Source organism: Rhinolophus hipposideros (genome assembly GCF_964194185.1).
Source record: "Rhinolophus hipposideros genome assembly, chromosome: 5".
In the NCBI taxonomy this organism is placed as follows: domain Eukaryota; kingdom Metazoa; phylum Chordata; class Mammalia; order Chiroptera; family Rhinolophidae; genus Rhinolophus; species Rhinolophus hipposideros.
The window spans coordinates 92371264-92386889 of NC_138051.1; the positions used below are offsets into that span (position 1 = coordinate 92371264).

General features: G+C 49.9%; 1 protein-coding gene across 3 annotated transcripts in view; it reads left to right on the plus strand.

Annotated features, from left to right (window-relative positions):
• The first annotated feature begins 9922 nt into the window (after nt 1-9922).
• Nucleotides 9923-15626, plus strand: part of SLC24A4 (solute carrier family 24 member 4) — a 136179-nt gene continuing 130475 nt past the window's right edge. The window contains exons 1-2 of one of the 3 annotated variants that reach the window (XM_081048892.1): nt 9923-10682; nt 12622-12732. In XM_081048892.1, coding sequence (XP_080905018.1) covers nt 10553-10682; nt 12622-12732 — 241 coding nt within the window. In that variant the 5' untranslated portion in view covers nt 9923-10552. The remainder of the gene's footprint in view (nt 10683-12621; nt 12733-15626) is intronic. The other 2 variants (XM_081048890.1, XM_081048891.1) reach the window with 2 other exon arrangements.

Here is a 15626-nt window from a genome sequence, read left to right on the forward strand (position 1 = left end):
TAATGCTTTGCAGCAGAGAGAAAATTAGTGCTATCTCAGAAAGGCTCCAGCTCTTTCAGGTCATGGGGGCTCCATTTATTAAAATGTTGCTCAAGGGCACAAATGTCCTGAAAATGTCTCCTCAAGGCCAGACACTTCCTCTCTCTCTCCCTCAAAGACACCAAGGGCCTCCACCTTGGGCTCCCCCGACCCTGTAAACCGGAGAAGCTGAGAAATGGTTCCCCATCTCATTACAGAGCATATCCCGCAGACACGAGGGGCATTCGTGAGATGACCACGAGAAGGTTCTGGTGTAACCAAGACCAAAAGAGCAGTCCAGAGCCACAAAGGGAGCCTATGAAGTGTTAATTCAAAAGCAGCGTTCTAAAGTTCACTATTCTGGCGGTCTGCTAACTGTCTTTTGATCACTGGCCTTTGAAACAGAATCCTAATCATAAGTTTATACATTATTATTTACCAGCAGCCTGAGGGATTAGAATTCTCTCAGCTTGAAAGGCCCCTTCTGCTCACATGTAGGACCCAGCACAGGGTGGTTTTGGCAGCTGGCACAGGGGCGCGCCTGTGTGATCACAAAAGCTCTTTTCTTTCTCTTCTTGGATATCTGCTGAAGTATCTGCATTTTCCTACCTGAAATATCTCCACCCTGCAGGTAAGAATTTGCTAGAGTTTGCTTTCAGAACCTGGTTAAAAAGAGGGAGAGAGAAAGGAGAGGCCCGAAGCTAACCAACGACATTCATCAGAAATCCTTTAAATTAATTGAAAACGCTGAGTCATACAGACCTATCAACATTGCATAACAGCCATTAAAGTATTAGTATTACTTTGGGGGGCACTTTATTATGCAACCCAGTGGTAAATCTCCTCTGGGGACTTTTTTTTTTTAATTCGCCAAAAGAGTTGCAGTTTGCTAATTTATTTTCAAATGGGCTGAGTCTGTGTGGATCCCAGTCTCCTATGCAGCTTTTCGGCTCAGCACAAGTATGGTGGGCCATGTGAAAGATGGGATCTAGCATTAAAGCTGTGCTTGATATTTTAAGTACATTTCCAATTGTACACAAAGGCAGAACCAGCAATCCCTTCATTTAGCAAGTGTTTACTGAAGGCTTTGAAGGTGCAGGAGGGTGAACAGTGCACCTGCAATAGGAGCTCTGAGCTTGGGTCTCAGTTTCCCCATCTATACAAGGAAGACTCATTCTTGAGGCAGGATGGTTAAGAGCAGGGATCCTGGACCTAGACTGCCTGCCTTTGAATTCCAGCTTTGCCATTTACGAGCTGTGTGACTTTGGGCACATTACTTAACCACTCAGAGCCTTGGGTCCTTCACCTGTAAACTGATGATTATAATGGTGCTTACCTCACAGAGTTGCTGAGAGGATGAAATGCGTAAATAGATATCAAGTGCTTTGAACACTGCCTGGCCCAGATCAAAGACAGATAAATATTATATATTGTTATGATTGATCTTGTTGAGACCCTGGCAAGATGCCTGCTTGTGCGTGGCACAGACCACTCACCAGGCCATTTGAGTCGTCCTGTGCACACAGCTGGACCTCGTTTCCAGCTTCCCTGGCAGCCATGGCCTGTCTCTGGGTTCTAAGCCATGGAATGTGGGTGGAAGTGATGCCTCCAGTCCAGGTCTGCTCTACAAAAACGTCCCACTTGGGATTCTCCATGTCTTGCCTCCTCTGCTGGTTTAGCACAGATGAGCTTGGCAACCTCGGAAGCCACGTGCTGAAGGCAGCACGGCCCTGACATAGGAGGGACCAGGGTTGGATCTCTCTCTAAGCACTTGGAGAAGAGCAACCTGCCAATATACTCGATTTGGACTTCATTCGAGTGAAAAATGAACTTCACTAAGCCGGTGAAATGTGGAGGCAGCTAGAGTTACACTCGCAAGGCACTGGGCTGGGTACAGAGTTTGATGGGGACAAAGACATCTTTCCTGAGGGGCTGAAGCGGGTTGTGCTTGTTCAGTTGCTTGACTCCGAGTTTCTGATGCTATCTGGGTAACTGAACCAAAGGACGCCTAGTTCTCTGGTTGGGGACAAGTGTGTGTATGTCCAGCAAGCACTGGCCGGGTATCTGGCAAGCTCCCACAGACAGCTGCCCGAGCTGGCTGTCCCCTGCTTTCTGGACAATGGGGCTGCATTTCTGCCCAGATGCCACAGAGAGCTACACAGGTTCCCCAGGCAGTAGCCCATGTTCAAAATATATCATTTCAGTCCTCAGATCTTGGTCCTCTCCTGTCTTCCCAGCCGTGGCTGTCCCTTGAGTGAGAAGTAGTAGCAGGAGTGTTTGTGTAGGAGCCACCAAATGGACAAACGTCAATTTTCCCTCATTAAAACTCAAACCGTTACACACTTCCTGACGAAACACAGAGCTAAAAGGATGTTCACCGTGTGGAAATGGCTTCTGGTGGGGAGTGGTTTGCGGAATGTGCCCCTGGTGCAGACACGTCTGTCCCAGTGATCCCAGCGGCATTCACTAATTCCCCTTGTGGCAGATTCGCTCTCCCTTTGATGAAAATCTCCTCCAACACTCTATCTGCTTCTCTCTCCCAGCACTGGTCATTTTTCTCCTGGCATGATAGTCATTTCTACCCATGTAGCCAGGCCCTTCCAGAGATGCAGAGAGGCCAGAGCTTTTGAGGCCTGAGCTATTAGAAAGGAAAGAAGAACTGTGCAAACAAAATAGAGCACTTTCATAGGAAAACAAGAACGCAAGTTGCTGTAACCTTCGGCTGTGCAGTGCACTGACCATAAAGGAAAATCTGGATTTTGGGCAATGTCATGGCTCATACTGAGCATGAGGAGACCAACGCAACAGCAGAACATTAGCAAGGGTCTAAAGTGGAGGCACCTTTGAGCCATGTTCCTTGCTGAATAGCTCTTCCTACTATTCCTTCTGGTCAGCTCTACCTGCCTTATCTCTACTCTCAACTGATAAGAGCTGAGTGAGCACAGAGCAGTGAGTGGAGGGCTCTTGGACGTTTTTACCTTGTGGTGAAGGCTTGGATTTGTGACTTGTTACCCAGGGCATCTTGGACAAGTTACTTAGTCTCCCTGAGTCACAATTCCACATCTGTGGTGGAGGCTGACAGTAGCCCACCTAAATCCCAGCTCCTCTGCTTCCCCAGTAACAGATTTCTTGCTGGGTACGTGCTGCTCAGCTAGGCGTTTTGCAGCCTTCCTTGCTTAGGCATGGTCACATGATGATGTTTCCACCAATGGACTATGAGAAGGGATATGGGCTGGGTCTGGGACTTAAAACATTGGGCACTCCTTCCTGTTGACTACAACCCAGGTGTAAATCAGCTTCGGCCATGTAGGTGATGATAGTGGCATAGGGAATGGCAGAACCACAAGGTGGCAGGAGCCTGGGTCCCTGAGTGACGGTGAGGAGCAGAGCTACCCTACAAACCTGGAAGGCACTAGGGGGACTTTTACATAAAAGAAACTGCTTGTTCTTTAAGCCACTCTAGTGCTGGATTTCTTTGACCTGGTAGGTTAGTCTTCACTCTGATGCATTCTTCATAGGCTTATGTTGTGGTAAGATATATAAGTGCAAAGTGCTATATAGTTAGGTGCCCAATAAATGTTTTCTGAATGAATGGTGAGCAAAGGGATTGGTCATTTTCATGTTTAAATCCAAGGAGTCCAAAAAGCAGGCTTTAAGGGGGATCAAATATATGGTGACAGAAGGAGAACTGACTCTGGGTGGTGAGCACACAATGGGATTTATAGATGATGTAAGACAGAATTGTACACCTGAAATCTATGTAAATTTACTAACAATTGTCACCCCAATAAATTTAATTAAAACACACACACACACAAAAAAAAAAAAAAAAAAAAAACAAACCAAAAAGCAGGCTTACAACGCATGTAGTAGCTACATAACTTGGTTTCAGGGAAGCCCAGGCTCAATCTGTTCAAGCATCTTTCTAATACTGCTTGGCTTTGACTAAGAGTTCCCATCTTTAGTCAGTAACCAGGAGATGGCCCAGGTAGGAAACAGTGCCGTGACATACAGCCTTCTGTCTCTACTTGGAACTAACTTATCTAATCAGCTAGTCAGCACAACTACCAGGCATGGTGTAGTGGGTGAAGGGTATGGCTAATGGGCAGAAAATTAGGTTCAGATCCTGGCTGTACCTTGAACTCCTTGGGCAGACTTGAGCTCGCCACTTAATTCTGAGGGGCCTCATAAAATGGTTATGCTCATTCCGCCTCTGTCTACTCCCAGGGCTATTCTGGGATCAAAAGATACAACGATGAAAACACTGCTTATGGCAGATGCCAATGGGAGAAACATGGTGAGTCAAGTCACATTCCCTAAGTGTGGGCCAGTGATGCTTGTCCCTTCCTTCCGTGAGTGTTTATTGAGCACCTATTAAGTCCAGGTAGTTAGTATGGTAGACATGGTTCTTGTCCTCAGAGCTTAGAGTCTGGTGGGAACTATACACAAGTAAATGGCAATTACAATACAGAGTGATGAATTATTTGATAGAAATAGAAGGCACCATCAGAACACAAAAGAGGGACCTCTTAACTCAAACTTCAGTGGCCCTGGAAGTCTTCTCAGAGGAAATGATATCTCTTGTAAGACTGGAAGCAAAAAAAACTGCTCTAACAAAAATGCCATAAACTGGGTAGCTTATCAAAACCAGAAATTTATTTCTCACAGTTCTGGAGGCTGGGAAGTCCAAGATCATGGTGCTGGAAGATTTGGTGTTGGTGAGATCTACTTCTTGGTTTATAGATGTCCATCTTTTCACTGTGTTCTTACATGACGGAACTCCCTAGAGTCTCTTATGTAAGGGCACTGATCCCATTCACGAGCTAATCACCCTCATGACCTAATCACCGTGCCAATATCCCACCTCCTAATACCATCACCTTGGGCAATAGGTTTTAACATATGACTGTGAGTATGGAGGGATACACACACTCAGTCCATACCACCAGGCAAAGGGGGATTCGGAAGTAGGAAAGCATGTTCAAGGAAAATGAAACAGGGGTCACCTCTGGAGAACAAGACAGAGCCTGAAAGAGGTTCTGCATGGCTGGAGCCTGGAGTGAAAGGAAGGGAATGATGCAAGGTTGGGCCAGAGGGCCCAGGAGGGTTTAGAGCAATGGCTCTCCACCCTGGCTGCAGCTTGAAGAAAATACCAATGCCCAATTCCCACCCCAGGTGGTTTAAAAGATCCCCAGGTGAATGGAGTGTGCAGACACAGGCAGGAACAGCGCTCTGGCTGCTGGGTGCACAAAGGACAGAGACACTGGTTAAGAAGGCTGCGGTGGGGTCCAGGTGAGGAATGGAGCCCGTGTGTCAGTGGGGATGGCAGGAAGTGGACCAATCGGAGGTCTGGGTGATGATGGACGGGAGGGGCGGGAACACAAGGCTGAGGCCCAGATTCCTGACATGCGCAGTCCCCTGAACCGGCAGGTCTGAATTCCTGAAAAGGCCTTAGCTCCAGCTCTAGATTTATGAGTCAGAAGCAGAGAGTAAATCATTTCAGCCAGAGAATTTATGAGCTCTCCTGGCAAGAGGGGTAAAGAGTGAGAAGAAAAGAGAGCCTAGGACAGAGGTCCAGAGGGCTGGGGGAAGAGCTGGTCAGAGAAGGAGAAATACTGTAAGCATGCACTGTTGAGGCAGTGTAGGACGGAGCTTTTTAAAGAAAGGTGCGTTCAAAAGTGTCAAATTCTGCTGAGATGTGTCCATAGGTCACTGGTGACCTTGACAATGACGATGAATGGAAACTTGGGGTGGTGCTGAAGTGATGGGGAGAGCAGGCAGCCCCTAACAGGGGCAACTGTTCTTTATCTTCTTCACATTGTAGCCACAATGTGTTTATTCATTCCATAAGTACTTTATTTATGAAGCACCAAATGTGCTGGGCACTGTGTTCATAGCTGTGGGTAAGACCAGTCCTTGAGGCAAGAAACAAGCAGGGAGACAGATACTCTCATTCATATCACAAAACCGCGTGATGTGAGCGATATAATAGAGATCCACGCAAGAGGCTTTGGAACGCGCGGGGCCAACTGCACTAGGGAGGGGGAAGGGACAGGCAGGAAAGGTCCTGGAAAGCAAAGAAGAGCGACGAGGTTTGCACTGGTGCCGTTGTCATTGGGGCTGTCCACTGCAGAGTTCAGGTCTCAGCCAGCAGGGAAAAATCAGCACTTCGGCACCTCCTGGCGGCGTGGTGGGGCCACGTGACTGACTTTGGCCAATGAGTGGTGCGTAGCGGTGAGCTCATCACTTCCAAGCGCAAGGTCCTCCAGAGGTCTCTCTTCAGTCCAGAGGTCTCTCTTCCGTCCAGAGGTCTCTCTTCCGTCCAGACGGTCCCTCTTCCGTCTCCTCCTTTCTGTAAAGGAGCCAGCCGCAATGTTTGAGAATGTGGCTGCTCCTAGGTGCCTGAGTGACTGCCCTCAAGACCTACTTCTCTTGATAGACAAGAAGTGCCGGGGAGGAAAAACTATTTTCCCTCTACCCAGCTTAGGTTCGCTGTCTGGGGCCCTGTAAAATAGACCAATAAGAGACAGGCTAACAAGAGAAAAACAAACAGAAATTGATTACCATGTGCATCGTGCATACATATGGGAGCGTCCAGAGATGAGTAACTCAAAGGGGTGCTTAGAACTTGGGCTTATATAGAATGTTAACAAAAGAACAATACATTTTTCGGAGAAGTGACAACAAAGAAAAAGGACTTTGAACTTCTAGGAGTGGTACATTGTGAAAAAGCAAATATATGGGAAAACTATTGGTAGATAAGGGCTAGTTTTAGCAAGGTTTGTTAGCTAGAGTCCCCTGGTGCTGTCTTTGGGCCGATAAGGATCTATAGGTGTCACCAATGATTAACGTCTGTCCTTCCTGGTGGAGAGAGGAAGGGGACACCTCTATAAAGTCATGTCCTGCTTTGAGGCAAATAGGGGAAGGCCCGAGGGCTTTTCTTTTGTCTGTTTCTCATTTGCTTTCAGCTCAAAATAATTCTTACACCAAAGTGGCATAATTTGGGGTGGCCTATTCAGCTACCCTGAGGCAAAATTGTGTTGTTTTACTGTCACCATAGCATAACCTAGCCCAGTGGTTCTCAAAGTGTGGTCCCTGGACCAGTAGCTTCAGTTTTACCTGGGAACTTATGAGAAATGCAGCTGCTCAGGCCCCGCCCTGGATTTGTCAAAGCTGAAGCCCTGGGTGGGGCTCAGCCATCTGAGTTTTAACAAGCCCGGCCAGGGGATTCTGAGGCATCCTCAAGTTTGAGAACCGACGTCCTGGTTGGTGCTGACCGATGCAGTCATTTGGAAGGCAGAGCAAGAGGAATTCAAAATCATAGAGAAGGTCATTCTAGTAAACTTGAAAAAGACTGAGTAAGAAGACTAATTAAATGGTGAGACTCTTCATGTCCTAGGAAAGAACTTTTAAGAAAAAAACATTGTACTCATCCCCACATACTGAGCCTTCCTATCAAGATGGTAAAAACTGTTTGGCTGTGTGAACAGTCTTCTCCTGTCACATCAGAAGAGAACACTGTCGTAGAAAGGGGACTCCAAACCCAATGCCACCGAAGCCAGACCTAGGGTCTCAGAGAAACCCAGAACCGTATTTTCGATTTGTCCCTAAGGCCTTGCTGACTTAGAAAATGCTCCTGAATGCGTTGAACCTGAAAGGCACATACAACCCAATTCTTTCCTCAGCAAGGTGAGTCATCAGAGCTTCCGCAGAGGCTACTTGGTGATGGGCACTATTTAAATGAAGCAAAAAGTACAATGTCTAATGAATTGCTTTTTAAACTGTCAAATAAGGGGAATCCATTTGTGCGTATGAAATTATTCCAAGCATTCTAACTATTAGCTGAAAGCAAGTGAAAGATGTCAAAGAAAAGAAACGTTCTATTAAAGAGCTGGCTAAAGTTTTAAAGACAGACACCGGATGACACCTTTGGCCTGTTTGGAATCAAGAAGTTCTATTTCCACCAGCCCTGGGTGACCTCCATGGAAAAAGTTTTAAGAAAAGTCTAAATCCTAGTAACAAGATCCCATTTTGTTCATAGGAACTGCTTTAACCAGTGTGACCCTAAGGCTGTCTTATGCGTGGGATAACAGCATATCATCACTTTAACTTTTCCCTTTACCTTAAATTTGACACCACGAGCCCTTGGAAAGTTTTCCAAGTGACGTATTTAACACTGTTCTGTGACCATCTATTTGTGATTGATAAATGCATCGTTGCACAGCCTAGTCAATGAGAAGAACATTCTGCAAAAGCATGAAAAGTGCCTTTTCTGTCACTGGCAGTCATGCTTAGTAGAAGTCACCAATATGGAGGGTGAACCTCAGTGGTAAGGCACTTCTACAGATAAAACAGGGTGCTGGGCTTCTAGACAAAGCCAACCCCAGCCTTTTCCATTTCATTTTCTCTAGGGGTCTCCACTGCAATTAGTCTTGTGTTCATGCCTTCAGTGTCTTTGTGGATATGGCTGAAAATAATTAGTGAACCTTCTTCCTCCCGTGGCCCTCCAGATACCTCTGACCTGTGTCAGCATGCCAGGCTAACACAAGCAAAATCATCCCTGCTTACTCAGTCCAAGAGGAACCATGCAGATGGAAACTGGCTAGAAGCATTGGGACAGACAGGAAGGGGCAATGTTTCTCACACTTGAATGTGCACTCAAATCTCCAGGGGGCCTTGTTTAAAAAGCACATTCTGACTCAGTTGGCTGGAACCTTAGAGCCTGAATTTCTTGCAAGCACCCAAGCAATGCTCATGCTGCCATGGCCCACATTTTGAGTAGTGAGGGAATAATGCACATTCGGCAAAACAGCGACTTTTAGAACAGACGCTACTTAACAGGCATGTATCTGAATGTCTGGTTCCCCTTTGATTTCGGGTTCCTTGAAAGCAGGGACTGGATCTTACACTTTTTTTTTTTTTTTTGGTCGTTTTGTTTTGTTCTCTGGCTGGCACTTGGCACAGGTCCCACACGCGGTGGGTGTGTATTTATTTAATTAAACAGAACTGGCTTTGTTCCAAAAAGGGTTTTAAGTCGACTTAACCCCTAGCAGGCCCTAACCAGGTGTGTGATAAGCTGGCCAGGGCAGGAAGTCAGTCGCAAGGGTTGTCTCAAACGCTCTGGGCTGAGCCCCTTTCGCTGAAGGTCCGCACCACCTACTTGTACCTGGATTATACCTCAGCGGCTGCTCTTCTGAAATTTTCCCTCCTGCCCCATTTTAAAGCCGTTTACACTAGAGAGCCGATCCGAGAGGAGGAAAACAAAACAAAAACCAGAAAGCCCTGCGAAGCCATGGGCTCCAGAACATCAAAAGCTCAACTCTTCGTGCTGGGGCCGCATAACGCTCGGGTCTCTCTCTTGCCTGGTCTTCAGCGCTTTGCAGGTCGGCGCTGCGCCCCCGCCGCGGGCTCCCCCGCTCGCCCCACAGCCCTGCAGGAGCGGGTCCCGGCGGGTGCGGGCGCTCGTAGGCTTGGTGCAAGGCTATTTAGATAGCTCTGCTCGAACAATTAATCTTCGCGAGCATCTCCCGCCCGTTCCCCCGGGGTGGGGGGAGCGCTGGGGTCGCCGTGGTGGTCGTGGGGAGCCCGGAGGGGAGCGACCGCTCCACAGAAAGCCTTGTTCAGAGAGTCCCTGCGGAGCCATAACCTGTTCCTCCCCGCAGCAGCCTTGGGGGGTTCTAGAGGAGGGCTCGTTTCGGCTCCAGGGGGGAGGAGGGAGAGGAAAAGGGAGAAGGAAGACGATTATGCTGGTCAGTAGTTGAGCCTCACCGCGGGAAGGGAGGAGTGTACCAGCGAGTGCTCCTTAGGGGAGGAGTACACGTGCTGGGGAGGAGGGCGAGATTGCGGGCGGGAGGGGAGGAGGAGGGAGGCGCCACAGCCTCCCAGACGCAGGCGCCGGCAGCGGGAGAGAAAGTTCCCGCGGAGAGCTCGCCCCCCGGAGGGCCGACGTTGAGGCGGCTCGCGGCGAGGGTCGCAGGTCCCGCGTGTCCCGCCTGCGTCCCCCCTGCGCGCACGGGGCCGCCCGGGGCTCGGCTCTCTCGGAAGCAGGGGTGCGTCGCTGGTGGGCTGCCGCCGCCAAACTTGGAGGTGAAGGATGCTGCGGGAGGGCGCGGGGGCGCACTGAGTGCTCCCGGCGGGGGCCCCGGGCAGCGCAGCCAGGGCTGCGGCCGGGCGAGCGCCGAGGCTGAGCGGCCAGGTAGCGGCTCCAGCGCCAGGACTGCGCCAGCCCCGAGAGCCAGGGCCGCCAACGCCACCGTGCCGATCGCCGCCTAGCCACCCAGCAATGGTGCGCGGAGCGCGCACGCTGCGCGCGGGACTCTGAGCTCCGGCCGCGCCGCTCGCCCCCACCTCCCCGCTCCGCTCGCGGCTTCCCCGCCAACCTCGTCCGCGGGCGATGAAGCTGTGGTCCCGAGTCCCTCGCCTCTGAGACTCGCCTCGCCCACTCCAGCCCCAGAGCCGCTCAGCCCCAGACAGCAGCACTCCGGCCGCTGAGGCTCCCCATCCTCGCCCAGGGACGGCACCCAGGCGCTCCGGGATGGCGCTCCTAGGGCCCCTCCGGCCGCGCAAAGTTCGCAGGAGGCGAGAGATGCTGCCACAGCAAATTGGCTTCGTGTGCGCGGTGCTGGCCCTGGTGTGCGGTGCGTCCGGCCTCTTCGGCGGCGTGGGTAGGTGCCGGTGCGGGCTGCCCCGGTAGTTTGGGGGCCTTGGGCTGGGAAGCCACGGGGCAACTCCGAGATCGCTCCCCTTCCTTCCCCGCCAGGTTGGCCCCAAGGGTTCACCCAGTCTCCTCCCCGCCAGGGAGGTAGAGCGCACCCAGGAGGGCAGATCCCGACTCTGAGCGATGGTGCTGGTTCCCCTGAGCTGCGCGCGGCCCCTGGGGGCTGACGACGCGGCTGCAGGTCCGTGTTACTAAGACCAAAGCCTGAACCGCCGGCCCCTCTCTGCCAGAATTCTGTCTCCGCAGTGTGCGGGGGATGGGCAGCGCCGCGGAGGGTCCAGATGTGGATTTTCTTGACCTGCGGAGCGGTGGGAGGAATGGGGGCACTAAACTGAGTGGTCCGCTTTCCTATTCTGCGGAGCAGTGAGGGATGTGCCCCGCATCTCTAGAAAACCCAGATTTAGAAGCTGGGAACTGAGTCTCAGCTCTCTCCTCGCCCCTGCCCAGGTCCAAAGGGGCGCCCTGGGTGTCCTGACGCGTCCCCTTCAAACCCTAAACACGTTAGGGGCAGTCTGTCCCTTTGGGCGGTCGCTGCCATGTTTCAGCATCATTCTCTCACCTCCTCTTAATCCCCGAGGTAGGAGAGCGCCGGTGTCTGGGACCACAACCCACACTCCGTCATCCAAGGAGAGACCAGGGATTTGAGAGTCGCTTAGGATATGCAAATCGGAAGTGGAGAGAAGGAGAAACTTACAAAAAATATCTGTTGGAGGGACATGTGAACCCTTGCGGACCTTCAGAAAACATTCACTTTGCTAGCATTTCCATTTTTAATTGGATGCTGTGGATCTTTTGGGTTTGATTGTTTGTTTTCTAAATTTTTTAAAATGAAAGAAATGCAGGTGATTTAGCAACTTGGACATGGAAATAAAGCGGGACCTTCTCAAGCAGTTAGAAAGGGACAGTTTAGAGAGGTTTATAGGTAAAAATCAGGCGGAACTTGACTACATAAATAAAAAATGAATACTGCATTTCAAAACCCAAACTTTGTGATTTGAAGATTTAGGGTTAAAAATGGCTGTTTCCAACAGAAGCCCAGAAAGGTTATTTGAACATCTTAATACCTGGTGCTTTGCAATTGGGCAAGTTGGTGTGTTTTTTTCCCCCCTCAATTACATACCAGAAATAACAAAATCCCTGGAGGCTCTTAGATGTCAGCATTACAGAAGAGGTATTATTACCCAGCTGAGGCACTATACGCACCAGGAGAGGTAAATGAATGCTTTAAAGGTTCTTAAAGTGAGAATCATCTGTATTTGCTGCATCAGTAATTACCTGCAGGAGTTTTACTGTTTTATTGGTCACTGGCATCCATGCCAGTGATCTCCCTGGTTCCTCAGTTTGGTCCTTGTACTGGCAGAATCAGCATCACCTGGGAGCTTGTTAGTGTGGAAGCCCAGGTCCCAGACCGACTGAGTCAGAATCTGCATTTTAACACGGTCCCCAGGTCATCTGTGCACACACTCAAGGGGGAGAAGCCCCTTGCCAGATTGCATCAAACTTCTCCGTCTGCTTGCTGACTTTACTATCCATTTGTAGGTCCTCCGGGGCAGGGCCACCTGAGCAAGTTTACTGGCCGAGAACGTAATGATCACCTCTCTAAACCCTTTGTGAGGGTCCAAGAACTGAGCGATCTTGGTCAAGGTCAGATGATGTGCTGTTCCACCTGGGATAAAAAACAATGAACTAGATCTAGGAAACAGATTACTGTAGGTGAGCAGTTAATATTTACTGTGCTTCCAATCGTCGTATCACTCCCTACAGGTGGCGCGAAATAGTCAAACAGGGCTGTTGCTGACATAGCTAGCTACAGACATGTAAGGTCATTGTGAGAATGCAGGCGCCACCTTGACCTAATGGTGTCTGTGACTTACTTTCCAATCCAGGACACAAAACAGCTTCTGCGAGCAAACATGTTCTACCGGACACATGGAGAAATAGAAAGCTGATGGCACCAGTGAATGGGACTCAGACAGCTAAAAATTGCACAGATCCTGGTAAGAAATAGATTCTCCTCCCTCCTCCTCCGGCCCCCAGAGGCATTTGGCCAGGCCTGGAGATGGGGCTGACGTGGACAGGTATAGCCAGAGCTGGAAAAGGTGGTTTTATGAACCTGGGTGGGAAGGTAGCTGTAAGGCATTGAAAGGTAATGTACATTCGGGTATCTATTGTGCTGCTAGGCTGCTCGAGTACTTTATCCAACTGAAAAGGTCACATTCGGGAGTTTTAAAGTTTCATTTTTTTGTCCTCACAATGCTCCCAAAGGCTCAGTGTTTCCCGCTGTCTTGATTTTGTTTGCCTGGGTGTCTTTTTTTTTCCCCCTTTTGCTCACTGTGCCCATTTGCTGGAGCTCTAGGGATAGCGAAACCCGCTGCTCTGGCAGATGGCATTTTGGAATGACCTGTCAGGGTCAGATCATGCCAAGGCAGCTGCAGAGGTAGGACACTCTGGGGTACTGGGGCTCCTTTTCTGGAATGGGCATTTCTGGGGTGTCATTCCAGCCTGGGAGATGGCGTCTGCTTGCCCTGGGAGGCAGTTATAATGTTCCTGCTCAGACATCTCTGGGAGTAGGGACCCAGCGATGACATCTTGTCTGTCCTGCCACAGGCAGGCTTTGCTTCAACGAGTGGAGAAGATTCTTGGGAAAAGAGTGTGTACTGGCAAGTAGTGAGGCGAATGGAGGTTGCCCCGGCCTTGGACAGGGCAGTCCTGGGCTATAGTCTCACCAGCATGTGGGGGCTGGAGTCTTTGTGAGAAGGACCCAGTAGGATGATGTATTCAAAAGCCCTTTGGGAACTGCCAGGTTTTATTATAGGTTGGTACCACTTGGCTTTTCCACCAAGTTAACGGGCAAGTCACATAATCATTTTAGGTCTCTGTTCTCTCACCTATAAAATGAGCAGAGGAGTGCTTGTCTGCTCTGCGGTTGCTGGAAGAAGAATCTGGTAAGGTTCTGTGTGGGCCTGCGTATAAGAGGAAATGGAAACCCAGGGCAAAGGAGCAGGTTTGCATGGCATCTACATGTGGCTTATGTTCATAGGCAGGTCTTACCCGCATTTTATAGGTCAGGAAACATCTAGGGGAGAACACATGAGCTGCTCAAAGTCATAAAACTTATACGTGGTGGAGCTGGTGTCAGAGGCTGGGCATGTGCCAAATGTTTGGTTGGTTCTATGATTGTAAGGAGTCTAGAGTCTTCCCTAGAAACCCATTTTCTACACCATCAACTTTCCGTTCCTCAGGATAACTTCTGAGAAGAGGGTAGGTTTGCAGAGAAGCAATTGGGATTCTCTTTGAACTTCAAACTCTCCCCTATCCTGGTGACTCGGCAGGCCGTAGTGTCCTGTCATTTCACTTCTCCCACTACACCTTCTCAGCAGGTGTTGGACTGACCGTGAACATGTGCAAGGCCAGGGAGTAACGTTGGGGCCCATTGTTGCACTCCAGTGACCCGAGCCGAGACCCACCATCTACAGGGGGAATGCTGAGCTACTCTGAGTAAAGAATCAGGGTTTGCACACTTTTGCCTGGTTTCTAGCTCCCTGGCGCCCTCATCTTAGGCTGGCTATTCCCTCCACTCGCAGCTCCTGTCACACCTAGTCTGGGCAGGTGGCTGAGACAGGATCCCATTGCTGCCTGTATCTTCAGTGTACTGCCTGATCAAAAAGGACTCCACTAGCTATGGAGCAGTCAGTTCTATTCAGCGGGAGGACCTGGCCTTGTCCCCCTTACAGAGAGGGAAATGGAGGGAAATCGGCAATCTCTTTAGTAATAACATTTGCGTTATGCTTTTTGTTGACTGTTTCTGGACATAAAAGGGATTCAGTAAATATTGGTTGAATGATGGAATGAAAGTATGTTTTGAATGTTAAGCACTTTAATCCTTACAATGTTTTTGCAAAGATGAAGGACATGAGGCTTAGAAGTTTAGTGACTTTCCAAGGTCTCCTGGCTGGCAGCAGCACCCCTGGTCTCCTGGCTCCAGATCCCATGCTCCCCGCTCCCACCGCGCTGCCCCTGTCTCACCCCTCCCCAGCCTCCTCCCCACTGCTCATGCCCAGGCTCTCTCCCCAGCCCAGGTGGGGCTGAGGCCTAACTTCCCTTCCAGCCCCAGGTCCATGCCAGAAGTATATCCACCCCTGTTCGCATTTTATAAGCATGTAGCACACACCTGCTGTTGTGTGTCTGGCCTGTGGTGGGCACTTGGTGGGGAGTATAAGCAAGTATGAGAGAAAGCTTTTGTCACCCACTAGCTCCTCTGGTGGGGAGAACATGAACTCCGGTGTCCCTTCCTCTTCTTAGAAGGGCACGAATCCCATCATGGGGACCCCACCCTCATGACCTCATCTAAGTACCTCCCAAAGGCCCCACCTCCAACTACCATCATATTAAGGGTTAGGGCCCCGACATAGCAGAATAGGGGAGATACAAACCTTCAGTCCATTGAGGAACCAAAGAGCTTCCACTGCTCTCAGTGGTGGCACCTGGAGTGTTTGAAGACAGCTGAGGGTGGAACCTGGTGCTTCTCAACCCTGGCTTGCAGGTGAGAAACACCTGGGGGGCTCTGAAACATACAGATGCCTGGGCCGAGCGCCTGCCTGTGAAATCAGAGCTAGTAACTTGGCCATTCTGTGGCCAAGTTTTGGAGTTTCTGGAAACCTTGCTCATCCTCCAGAGTCCCCCATGACAGGCTCGTCCTTGTCATTGCAGTGTTCCCCAGGCCTTCCCTGATCATCCAACCCAAAGTAGCCTTCTGAGTCACTGACTCTCTTGTTTTAATTCTTTGCAGGCACTAATTCTATGCCTTGTTATTTGTTGGTTTGCCTCCCCCAAGTAGGATATAAAAGGTGAAAACCTTGTTTACTTTTTAAAGTCACAGTATGTGCTTCAG